We start from the raw sequence: 12,188 nt of genomic DNA, 5'->3' as shown, positions 1-12,188 counted from the left end.
TGTTATTGTAGGATACAGCATTAAGGTGATGGATTGACAAATACCTATGGGAGAAGAGTGCTGGTTCAGTCAAGGGTTTTCATTCTGTTCATGAGTTTTAGGCAAACAGTTGTTACTGTGCTTGGCACCAGGCCTCTGCTGGGGGAACTGGTGGTCTCATAGTCCCTGTTTGACAACTGGTTGAGTAATAAAGCCACCATAAAACTATCATTTGTTCATAACACTGTAGTGCTGGTAGAAGATAAAGGTGACTGAGAGGACCCAATGTTGTTTTGCAGATTGAGCTGGGCCTTTTGTACTGGATTCATTCATAGAGATTTATTCAGCTCAGCCTGTCCTGTTCTGAGAAGAGCCCTATAGCAGCCTGAGTGCTACAGCGGCTCCTAACTGTGATCTCATTTTTCCTTTGAATTACCTGATATTCACATGCAGGGAGAGATGGGAGGGGGGCAGAGAGGATGGAAAGTGCTACGAGGAAGAATCACTTTCACAGAACAAACACACAAACATTTTTGTGTCTTAGTGTGCCTTCATGGTAAGTTTCTCTCTCCCCTTGACTCTTGGTGCATGCTCAGCTGTTATCCAGGCATTTACATGGAAATTTCCAGCCCAATAATGTGAGATAAAGAATCTTTGAAAGATAATTCTACATGTTAAGCCCTGATTTAGCAGAGCAGTGTGTAGGTACGTATAGGTTTACTTATTACATTGTATCAAGACTGGTTGCCTTTGTGATCTTTAGAATGAGCATTTTTCTAGCCTCATCAGCACTGGTACTGAAGCTTCACTGTCTGACATACACAGCAGAAAATCAAAAACATAGCAGCTTGAGAGTCAGCACGACTAGAAATACGCAGTAATTCAAGCTGTTAGGATTTATGGTTATTGCCATTGCAGGATATTGAAGTAGTACACTGACAAGACACACAAGGCTTTTGATAATTTCCTTCAAAAAACTGAGGAGCAAAAAAAATAAGGGGTGCTCTCTGTTGGTATCTTGAGAATAGAAAAGCTAAGTATTTCTGATTTTTTTTTATTTTTTGGCACTTATTCTTGTGACTTTTGATAAGCCTTTCCCAGCTGCTATATTGCTGCTCATTCTTTAAGCTACAAGAAGCAGCATGGCAGCTGACTGCCAGAAGGTGATGTGCTGTAGAGCTGTATTAAACAAAAGCCCTGATTTTCTTGGAAACAACTTCTTTAGAATTAGGATATCTGCTAAGTCCCTTAGAGATTATACCAGTAAATATGACTCTGTTTTGCAGAAATGCTTGTAATTGCAGTGCTTTATATATTTTACTAGTTCCTTAAGCAAAATAATTTAGCCTCCTGCATACATTTCTATAGGGAATGAAAGTAGCAATGAAGACTAGTGTTTTTACAGTAAATTTGTTTGCATAATCACAGAATCTGCTTGTCAGTGTGTTTCTGAAAAGTTAACAATTATCTGTTTTCAATGAGGATGTTGAGAGAAGAATTCCTTGACAGTAGCCCTGCTGACAAGGACTTAGAGATTCCTGGTTGATGAAAACCTTAACATGAGCCAGCAGTGTGCACTTGCAGTGAGGCCAACAGTATCCTGGGTTTTGTATCAAAGGAGGGGTGGCCAAGAAGGGAAAGGGAGGGGATTGTTCTTCTCTTCTCTGCCTTTGTGAGGCCTCGTTTTGGAGTATTACGTCCATGTCTGAGGTCCTTGACACAGGAAAGATGTGGAGCTTTTGGAGAAGGTGCAGAGGAGGGCTATGAAGATGATCAGAGGGCTGGAGCACCTCTCCTATGAAGAGAGACTGAGGGAGCTGGGCTTGTTCAGTCTGGAGAACAGGAGGATGTGGGGAGACTTCTTCATGGTCTTCTTCCATAATGAGGAGCTTCTGAGGCTCCTCTGGGGAGTTCAGAGGGACAGCTGCTGTTTTGCCATCAGGCTGGTAGCTGCCCACATGGCTACGTGGGGTACGCATGACACCTGCAGCAGGGAAGCCACCTCTCAGTGAAGGCATCTTGAGCTGCCAAGGTAGGAGAGCCAGAGTCTTCAGAGCGAGACTTCTTTGGCTCAGAGATGCAGAGTTGTGGTTGGGAGAAAAGTGACAGTGCCACTGTGGAAATGTCATTGTGGAGCTTTCTGTGCCTTCCCAGTTTCTGCCACACATTTTGAGAAAGGAAAGGTTTTCACTCAGTGTGATTTAATTAGCAGGCTGGTCAGAAGCAACAAAGAGAATCAGTAGTTACTTCTCTAGCTATTTATGAAAACAGCACATGTAAATCTTTGTATGTACCATTTGTAGAAGGAAATTGATGTCACAGTGCACTAAATACTGGGGATTTATAGTTGCTTTTTCATTATTCTTTGTTACAAGCCAGAGAGAGGAGTCTTAGCAGATCACTTTAAAGCGAGAGTTGAGATCAGCTGTCTTGGCTCTCCAACTCTTTCCAGGTTTTAACGTTTTAGTATTATTAACAGGGGGCTCCCAGAAGGTGGCCCTTGACTTGGGATTTTATTTCCCCAGTTGGTCTTACAATATATAATTTTCTTTGACCTTGCTGGTCATGTTAAGAGCCCTGTATTTTGAAGGGGTAGAAGGGAGTTAAGCTTCTTGTTTGAGGAGGTTTCTCCGCATTCCTTTGAACTGATGTTTTCATGGCTTGTTTTAATCTGAATTTGTTTGAAATGTTGGAGCAGGGGTGACAGAAGCTCTGTTTGAAGTACTTGGAATGAGAATGCTCATCTTTCTGTTGAAGTCTTAAGACTAGCTACTGTAGGGAGCCATGTCAGACTTGGATCCTGGGCACTGCTTGGAAGCTCCGAGGCCAGCCTCACACTAACAGTGGCTGTAAGGCAAGGTTCCAGCGTTCAGGTCACGATGACTATGTTTTAACTAGCATTTGTGCTTTTACCACTGCACAACTGTTCTGGGGAAAAGTTCATTGTAGACATTTGGCATCTGTTCCAATGTTCATATAAGTCAGTGGAAAAATTCATTCCACTGATAACAGTGGAATTTGAATATGTCACTGTTTCTTGCAATCATTAACTTGTCCTGGCTGTCAGAGCCAGTATTTTCTTTAGGTGGCAGTAAGTATGTAATTAAATGAAGAAAATATACACACCCTAATTTAAGGTAACTGGTACAGCTACCATCTACTGGCCTGTACAAATACTGATGAAAATAGGTAACCTTGTGTGAAGTCACATCACAGGCAAAGTGTCATGAAGAAAATGATGCATCTAAACTCACAGGCAGTTGAAACTTCCCTCTAGTGGAAATAGTTTGAGAGTTTTTCTTTCTTTCATAGATTCATAGAGGTTGGAAGGGATCTCTGGAAATCATCTAGTCCAAACCCCCTGCTAAAGCAGATTCCCTAAGGAAGGTTGCACAGGAAAACATAGCTCTGACCTCACAATTTGAACACGTAGTGTAGGGCTGGCTCCTGAAGGCAGACCTTAGATTGCCCTCCTCAGTGCTTTTGACCCAGTTGTCTCAACTGGCCACGCCTCACTGAGGAGTGTGCACAAATGAAGGGTGGCAAACTACAGCTTTTAACTCTGTGTTCCTCCTGAGCAATAGACTTTCTTCCTCAGTGGAAGAGTAAAGACCCCTTTTCAGCTTTTAAACACTGATTGACAGGTCAATGCAAGACCACACATCTTTCAGTGCTTCTGCCTACGAGTTTAGCTTTTGGATCTTGTTTCAAATCGTTCCATCTCCATTTGTTTTCTTTATGGACCTGTGCTTGTTTTGGTCTCCGTTACCAACTGAGGACATTCATCATGGCCATATTTCTCCAGCAATGTTGAAACTGACCTTTCAACCCCTGAAATAAATATTTTCAAACAGCTTCACCTATTATCTGTTCTTCTGAGAGCTGAATTTTTATGGATAAACAACACAGCACATTTTCAGTATATCTTACCATGTGCTCAGTGGGTTTGTGTTCTTTTTATCTGATATGATTACAAGCTAGCACTTAGTTTTTTCCATAAAAGCTTGTTATGGATCATGGGGCCAATACCATGTTTAAGTTTCACTGAGTAGCCAGAAGACATATTAGACTAGTAGTTTCATCCTGCTTTCAAAATGATGAAGCACTGTGTGAATCTAAGAACCAGTCAAGTGGGCCCTTGACACCTGGTCTTTAGAAGGGAAAAGAATCCTGATGACACCTCAGGAGAAGAGGAAGGCCTATCTCTGTGAGTCAAGCATAGCATCTGTTGGAAAGCCATTGAGTTATCATTGTGAGTGGGGTGATGGTTTGGGGAAAAGTGGCTATTCTTGACATGGGAGAGAAATTAGTGAGTATTCTGCTTAGAGATGGCCACCTCCTGAACTTTGCTTTGTGCAACTCCAGATTGAATATAAGTATGTTTGCTAAGGAAGATAAGAGAATGTTGTCTTTAAGGAAAAGATTATTACCTCAAGATAGATCATCTAATTATTGATGGGTTGGACTAGGTGATCTTAGAGGTTTTTTCCAGCTTAAATGATTCAGAACTCTTAACAATGTTCTGAGTAACGAGGAGATTAGAAAAAGAGCAGTGAGTACAAGCTTCAGTTTTCTGTTTTGTTTTATTGTGTATTAACATGTAGTTTTTGTTTTGTTTGTGACAGAAAATATTCTTCTTCTATTAAATGGTTTTGGAAGAATTTCCAAACTATACACTTTACTATAAGAAACCATTTAGTTGTGTTCAGAGCATTTGATGGGTGTCTCTTGATGTTGACAAATGATTATTAGTCTAATTATTAATAATGGAAACCAAGTAGCAGGAACATTTAACTTTCTCATCTTTGTAGTTGCCAAGAAATGCTAAAAAAAAAAATATATATATATTTTTTTTTCCACATAGACTAAAGAAATAAAACTTGACAGGATTTTTGCAGCTTCATGTCTGTTTTTCTTTTTTGTCAGGGGATGCATGGGGTTATTCACATTGTCATATGTCTGTTCTAGATGGGATATACTCCTCTGCATGTTGGCTGCCACTACGGAAACATAAAGATTGTTAACTTCCTTCTGCAACATTCTGCAAAAATCAATGCCAAAATGAAGGTGAGTTTTCCGCCTCTGCTTCACTCATTCTTTGGAGGAAGTGAGTTTGCAGTGCCCGCCACAGTCTTTCCCTTTCCTTGTGCCTGCAGAACGGGTACACACCGCTGCATCAGGCTGCGCAGCAGGGGCACACCCACATCATCAACGTTCTGCTCCAGCACGGTGCGGCGCCCAACGAGCTCACTGTGGTAAGTGCCAAGAAGCCACTGCTCTGGCTCAATCATCCCACCCTGCATAAAGCATTGTGTCCCTGCCATGTTTGAGCAAAGGAAATGGCAAAAAAAAAAAAAAAAAAACTGACAAGGGGGAGGAAAAGAGCAGAGAAAGCCTATTCCAGTTGCCTCTGTGTTCTGTGTCCTCCACTCTGTTTCAAAACTGGAACAATAAACATCTGCCCAATGTTTTTCATCCCATTTCTGTAGACTTAAAATCTTATGGCTATATATTTTACTCAAATCATGTTTCAGTCATGAACATGCGAACATTTGTGTGCTTTACTATTTTTCTCTATGTAACTAGCAATTTCTATGCTTCTAGTATTCAGATTTTCATACAAATTTTTCAATTTCTAGAATGGGAACACTGCCCTCGCCATTGCAAAGCGACTTGGCTACATTTCAGTCGTTGACACATTGAAGGTGGTGACAGAAGAGACCATGACTACAATTGTAAGTACAGTTTATTTCAGTAGCGGAAGGAAGAAATTTTTGTAAGCCAGTTTATTCAGCTTTGTTTAATTAAATGTCTACTGAGTTTTCAGACTAATTTCTACCTAACTTCTTTTATGACTATGAAGTAGATATTAAGTCAGATGTAGGCAGAAACCAAGTAGAAAATGGCCATAGTGAGCCTGTTTTTTATACCATAGCTTGCTTATTGCACAAATTACATGAATGTAGACTGGTTTGTAGTTGAAAATACGTTCCTAGAGGCTTCTGTAAACTATAGCTTTCTCCTTTTTAAGTGGATGCAGTTTGCCAAGGGAAATACATATACGTGGTGGTATTGGATCTAAGAGCAACTACTGTAGAATAAAAGTGGTTGGAATTTACTTAGAAACACCTCTTTGCATTACTTCTGGTGGCTTCTGAAAGATGACAAAAAGTATCCTCTGCAGGCAGCCACAGTCAGCTTCTGCAACTCCAGCTGACATATCCGTGACTTCTACCTCATCTGTCTTGCCTCTCAAAAAGGCATGCTGTATGTTAGCTAAAGGAGATAAAAGAAAATAGTCGGATAATGCCTATCAAAAAATGGCAATTCCCTGAATCCAAGGTATTTCTCAAAGATATTTTGTTTACCAACATTATGCCAAATTGCCTTTTGAGGGTTGTTCTAGTAAGATGAGGAGCCTCCATCAGCAACCATAGTAGTAAAACCAAAACAGAATATTAAAAACATAAATTCAGAGCATTGGTTCCTAATTGACTTTTTCTTTTTGGCAACTTTTTACTGCTTAAAAAAAGGTACATGTGTTTTTAGGGATATAGGAGATTGAAAAATCAATCAAGAAAAAAAATCAATTCAAGAAGCGTTTAGATGAGGTGCTAAGGGATTTGATTTAGTAGTTGGGTAGGGATAGTGATAGGAGGGTGGTTGGACTAGATGATCTTGTAGGTCCTTTCCAACCTTATGAACCTATGAAAACAGTAATTGTATGTTCTATATTTTGTCATCACCTGTTTGTGTGGAACGTCAGTGTAAGCATGTAGTTGCAGTACACTGAACTTCTGTGGTGACGAGCAATTTTTAGTCCTACTTCATGACTGGGCTGTGAATTGTTTTAGAGGAAATGTTAGAAACTGAAAAGCCTGAACTACTACCTGTGAGTACCTATGCTGAAGACAAACACAGAAATAATTTCCACAAAAATTGAAATATGCTGTTTCTCAGTCACAAGTGTGTACTTGGCAGACTTTAGAAACCTAAACATGGAATCTGATTTACAGCTGAGTATCTTAAAAACTCAGATGGCTACTTTGGGGGGCATGTGGCTAAATAGCTCCCAAAGGTAAGTTTAAAGAAGCCAAGATGAGCACAGCTAGTTCTACTATGATTTATTATTCTTTACTGAAAGTCCATTAATGCCTAATAAAAGTCCTGTGATTTTGCTAGCTTAACAGCAATGTGTTAAAAACCTAAAAAGAAAATACCACAAAATGAAATATCTCTGAAGCTTTTTATTGCGTTTGTGACATTTGAGCAGGCAGTCTTCTGCTCTTTCAAGGGATGGCAGTAGCATAAGAAAGGTGGACTGTGACATGAGAAATTATGAATCAAGAATAAAATGGAAATATTTGAAAATACATAGAAAACTTTTGTCCTGAACTTGTTAAAATTTTCTTATTTGTATATGAAGAATGAGAAGTGGTGGTGATTAAAAATAAAAACAAGGGCAAATGTAGGGCCCTACACCTGGGGGGGAATAACTGTATGTGTCAATATAGGTTCAGGGCTGACCTGCTGGAATGGAGATTTAAGGCGAAGGGCCTAGGTGACCTGGTGGACAGCAGGTTGGTCACGAGCCAGTAGTGTGCCCTTGTAGAGGAGAGCACTGTGTGCATGGCTGTATATTCTGTGGTTTACACAGGTATTCTAGGAGCAGGTTTCAGGCATTCAGGATATCATTTTTCTTTTTTGAATTTTTTTTTGTTTATATTGGAGTCTGAATCACCATAAGTATCATGATGAAAATCAACTGCTTCTGACTGTTTTTAAAGCACAACTTCCCTAAAGGGTTTTATTTAGCCTGCATGTGGTTACAGTTGTTTTCACCTGTGGCAAAAACACAATTCTTTTTGAGGCACCTCTGAAAAATTTCACATAGAATAAGCTTATTCCCAAATTACAACATAGTTGGACTTGTTGATCTTAAGAGTCTTTTCCAACCTAAAAAAAATTCCATGATTCTATGATTTTTCCACTGAAAAAGGAGAAACACATCCCTCAGAATGAACAGTTTTAATATAGATTGCACATTCCTGCTTAAGATTTAGATGACTTTTCAGAGAGTTCTTCTACTTGCTTAAATGTAATATTGCTTATTTCTATATTATTTCAGTACAGTCATCTTCAGTGTGTAGTTATATTCACCTACAGAAAGCAAGGGAATAACAAGTTGAAAAAAATAATATCTTGTTCTGCACAATGTAAATAAAAGTACATTCCTGGAATGATTTTTTTTCTTTGACAGACTGTTACAGAAAAGCACAAAATGAATGTACCCGAAACCATGAATGAAGTTCTTGATATGTCTGATGATGAAGGTAATAATAAATAGAACATAATTAAAAAAAACCCTCTTGCTTATTTTTCAGTCTGTTGTTGTAAGAAGTGTTTTTTGGTTTTTTTTAAGTATTATTTATATATGGTTTCTGCACATACTGTTGTTTACACTGATTTATTGACTCATTGACAGTCTATGCTTTTATTTAATTATTTTGTTTATTTAAATCATGCAGTTCGTAAAGCCAATGCTCCTGAAATACTCAGTGATGCTGAATATTTGTCAGATGTTGAAGAAGGTATTTGTGCATTTTTGTGTTGCAGTGATGTTTAACTTAAACCTCTTCCTTTTACTGTGTCTAACTGGGAATTAATCCTTTCAGATAATCTTCTTATCCTACTAACAATAACTTCTGCTTTACAGTTAAGAATGCTTTCAAAAATTCTTTGAGCTGTTGATGATAATTCTCTAATTTTTTTCCTGAATGTCTTACTACTAATTTTTAAATGAAATTACCTCCACTTTTCCTGGAATAGTCCTTTTGCTGCTGCTTCTATAAAGCGTACTATTGCAACTGAAAAATTAAATGTCAGACAAATGGGTCAGATATCAAAATAATTTGGAAGAAATAGCTGAAAGTGAAGGAGAAAGTGATGGGTGGGTTTTTTCTTTTTTACATTCTTCAGTGTGTTCAGCTATGGAATGATTGGTTTACACTGACTGTCAACTGTTAGCCTGGAAAGAAGTATTTTGAGGATTTTAAACAAAATTATATTTTAATCACAGTGTTCAGTAAAACCACATTGGATTCTCTTAGTCCTAAGTAAAGGGGATGCTGCACTGAACTCAGCATGTTGTGTTTGTTGAGATTAAGATCTCGTAACTGGGATTTCTGTATTCTGTATCGTTCTGCAAGGCAATGTACAGTCCATGAGTGGGGCAATAAAAGCCCTATGTTCTCAGTGCCTCTGGATAAGGTTCCTGAGCTGTTGACACCAGGAACTTGCCCATCACTGCTCAGTCCTCTGTGCCTGGATGGGCTGGTGTGGTTTCAGTGGTTTCTTAAGTACCTAAAACTCATTTGGTAACGGCTTCCCTCCCATCCACCACCACCTGCTAGGTCAGACCTTCTGTGGTGTAGATGTGCAGGAGCCTGTGTGAGTCCCACCAGGAGCTGCAGGTTTCCAGACGCCGCAGTGGGACTGGGTTCCCATGTTGCCTTCAGAAACAGGAAGGTCTTGTGTTGAAGAAGGGAATGATGGCAGCACCCTGGAGGTTTTTATGTGTGCCCCTGGTCACTTATGTTAGAGCTGCAGATTTTCCTTCTCTAGTGGGAAGAGAAGTGACTGGGTCCAGTTAGCTTGTGGCTGTGTAGTCAGCCTCTTTCTTTATGCCTAGCAACGTGTTTATGTTTTTATAGCGCTTAAGCATTGTGGTGTAAAAGCTGTTAGAGAAGCTCGTTGTGTGCAGCTCGTGTTTTATTCATTCACTGAGGCTTTTGTTTTGTTTTCAGTTCGTCAGTGTTCCTATATCTGCATTCACAAATAGATCGTGTTCTTACTGTGCACCTGTGTTTTCCAAGTAACTCTTCTAGGCTATTGTACTGCTCAAAATACTGCATTGTTGTAACTGGCTGGAATACAGATGCCTAATAGCGTTAGTTAATAGAGCAGCAACAGCTGCCTTAGCCCATGGCACAGCATGAAGCTTTGCTGCAGATGAGAAGTGACTGTGTGGGGTCAGAATATTAGATCCAAGATGTTAAATGTGTCCTTAATGAATGAAATCACTTCTTATGGCCAGATGCAAAGCTGAAAGAATGCGAGGGATACGTGGGAGGTTCTTGTATTCACAAACCCTCTCTTTGGAGAAAAATAAATAAATATTAAAGATACGGGTAATATCATCAGTTCCTCACCTAGAGAGCGTATTCTGCAACCATGCTTTTTCCTGGGAGAGCTAAGAGTGGCTTACACAGAACAAGGTCGTTTTCAAAGCCTACTGCTGAACTGGAGCTTTCAAATCCAGATAATAGGTATTTTATTAATCCATGCTGAAGCACTGCAGCATGCAAAGAAGGTGGGGAATTACAGGCTTTGAGGTGGTAACCACTGTTCTGTCTCTCTTCTGCCTTGTGCATCCCTGAGGATAGTGATGCCCTTTCCTGCAACTGCTGGGTGCTGACAGGGTGTTCCATGCATAAAGTGCTTCAGGGTGGTAACAAATCTCATAGCCAGGGAGTAGATTACCAGATGAGAGATGGGCACAAGTGGATGTCCCATACCTGAGCTCTTCTTCACTTAACACTAAGGTCATCAGCCAAACAGTGAAAAATTTGCTCTATGATTTCTCAGTATGCAGAAAACCTCAAGGTTTCTCTTGTAAAAGCAACTGAAGGCTTGAAACTGAAATTAGTCTCAGAGCTCAGAGATAAGTGTGACAGGGAACTGCTTCCTTGTATTTGCTGCTTGCTGTGTATACTAAATATTTACTCAGAAATTGTCATTTCCCTGCAATGGAAAGTTTGGTTTGCAGTCAGCCCAAGTGAGAAGGGGACTCATTTTCCTAGACTGCTCTAGAAAGTATGGCCAAGTGAGGTTGTGTGCTGCGAAACTGCTTTGCCACAAAAGAGAAATGGCCTTTTTAAAAATAAAAATAAAAATTCTCTTTGAGTAAATTGAATGTGATTCTGTGGGAAGAAATGAAAGCTTATGTCACCTAGCAGAAAGTTTCTATAAAAATACAGAACAATTCTGTTTCTTTTGCACACTGAACAAGTGTTCTGCTTTTATTTTTAAGAGGTTTCAAATCTTACAAATGTGAACTGCAGACTGCTGCAAGAACCAAGTCCTTCCTCTCCCATCTCCAGATGCAGCATGCACCAGGCCCAGGGCAGCCCCCTTCCCCTGAGGCTGGGTTTTTTCAACCTCTGAGCATCCTTCTAAGACAGGTGCAGGACCTCTATGTTGGAGTAAGTTGAAGCCCTTCTGCAAATGCCACCTCTTGGCTGTGAGCTCTGTCAAAAGACACCCCTGTCCTATAGGCAAAGGGAAGCAAGCAATGGAAGCTGATGGTAAAGAGAGGTGAAACCTATGTGAGCAGTACTGGAAAAAACAAGAACACAACAGGAACCAACAGCAACTAAGTGTTGAAAATTTAGGAGGCAAATGTAGTGCTGAGCTTTTATTTTTATTTGGTCTTCAGTAGGTGACTCTTTTTTGGTGTAAATAAGGATACTGTTTTAAACCCATTTAATGGATATTCAGCTCTCTGTAGGAGTAAGTATCATGCTAATCGATCTCTGGCTGATTAGGCAGATGCCTGAGGAGGAAGTGAGGGCACACTGCCTGATCCCTGAACAGGTGCTGGGTTTAGGAAATGAGTGCCTTTAAGACAGGTCAGGACGTTCTCAGGCATTAAAGTCTGTGACAATGATTTTAGGAGGGCATTTAGGATTTACTTATTATATTTTTACGCTCAAGAGTTTTCTGCAACTGTCCAGATACACTTTTACAGATTAGCAAAAGTTTCAGTGATTTGATCCTGACTTTTCTCTAAAACCATGGCTGCATCCAGAAGCATTCTGCTCTACCTCCTCTGCCATCAGACAGCTCTGGACAGGCTGTGACAAGGGAGTGGCAAAAGTAAAGCCAATGACAAATGTCTGTTTGGATCCCAAGCTATGATTAAACATTGCTCAGGACAAGCCACATGATCCCTTTGCTTCTGCTGCCAGAGAGCCATGTTTGTCCCTGGCCTCTAAAAAGAGCTCTGGCACTGTGGTTTTGCAGTTCCCAGCTATAAGAGACAGGCTCTAAGGAATCAGAAAAATGGGGAACGCCTGGGAACAGATGACAAAGGTGATCAGAGATATGGAAAAGCTTCTAGGGAAGAAGAGAGTAAAGAGAGAGGGATT

General features: G+C 40.0%; 1 protein-coding gene across 1 annotated transcript in view; it reads left to right on the top strand.

Annotated features, from left to right (window-relative positions):
• Positions 1–12,188, top strand: part of ANK3 (ankyrin 3) — a 193,505-nt gene that overhangs the window by 106,808 nt on the left and 74,509 nt on the right. Inside the window, exons 19-23 of the mRNA XM_065746770.1 lie at positions 4,948–5,046; positions 5,136–5,234; positions 5,619–5,714; positions 8,240–8,312; positions 8,508–8,570. Coding sequence (XP_065602842.1) covers positions 4,948–5,046; positions 5,136–5,234; positions 5,619–5,714; positions 8,240–8,312; positions 8,508–8,570 — 430 coding nt within the window. The remainder of the gene's footprint in view (positions 1–4,947; positions 5,047–5,135; positions 5,235–5,618; positions 5,715–8,239; positions 8,313–8,507; positions 8,571–12,188) is intronic.

Source organism: Cyrtonyx montezumae, unplaced genomic scaffold (assembly GCF_038088225.1).
Source record: "Cyrtonyx montezumae isolate F1298 unplaced genomic scaffold, pur_monq_1.0 scaffold_4, whole genome shotgun sequence".
In the NCBI taxonomy this organism is placed as follows: domain Eukaryota; kingdom Metazoa; phylum Chordata; class Aves; order Galliformes; family Odontophoridae; genus Cyrtonyx; species Cyrtonyx montezumae.
This window is presented reverse-complemented; position numbering and strand designations above follow the sequence as displayed.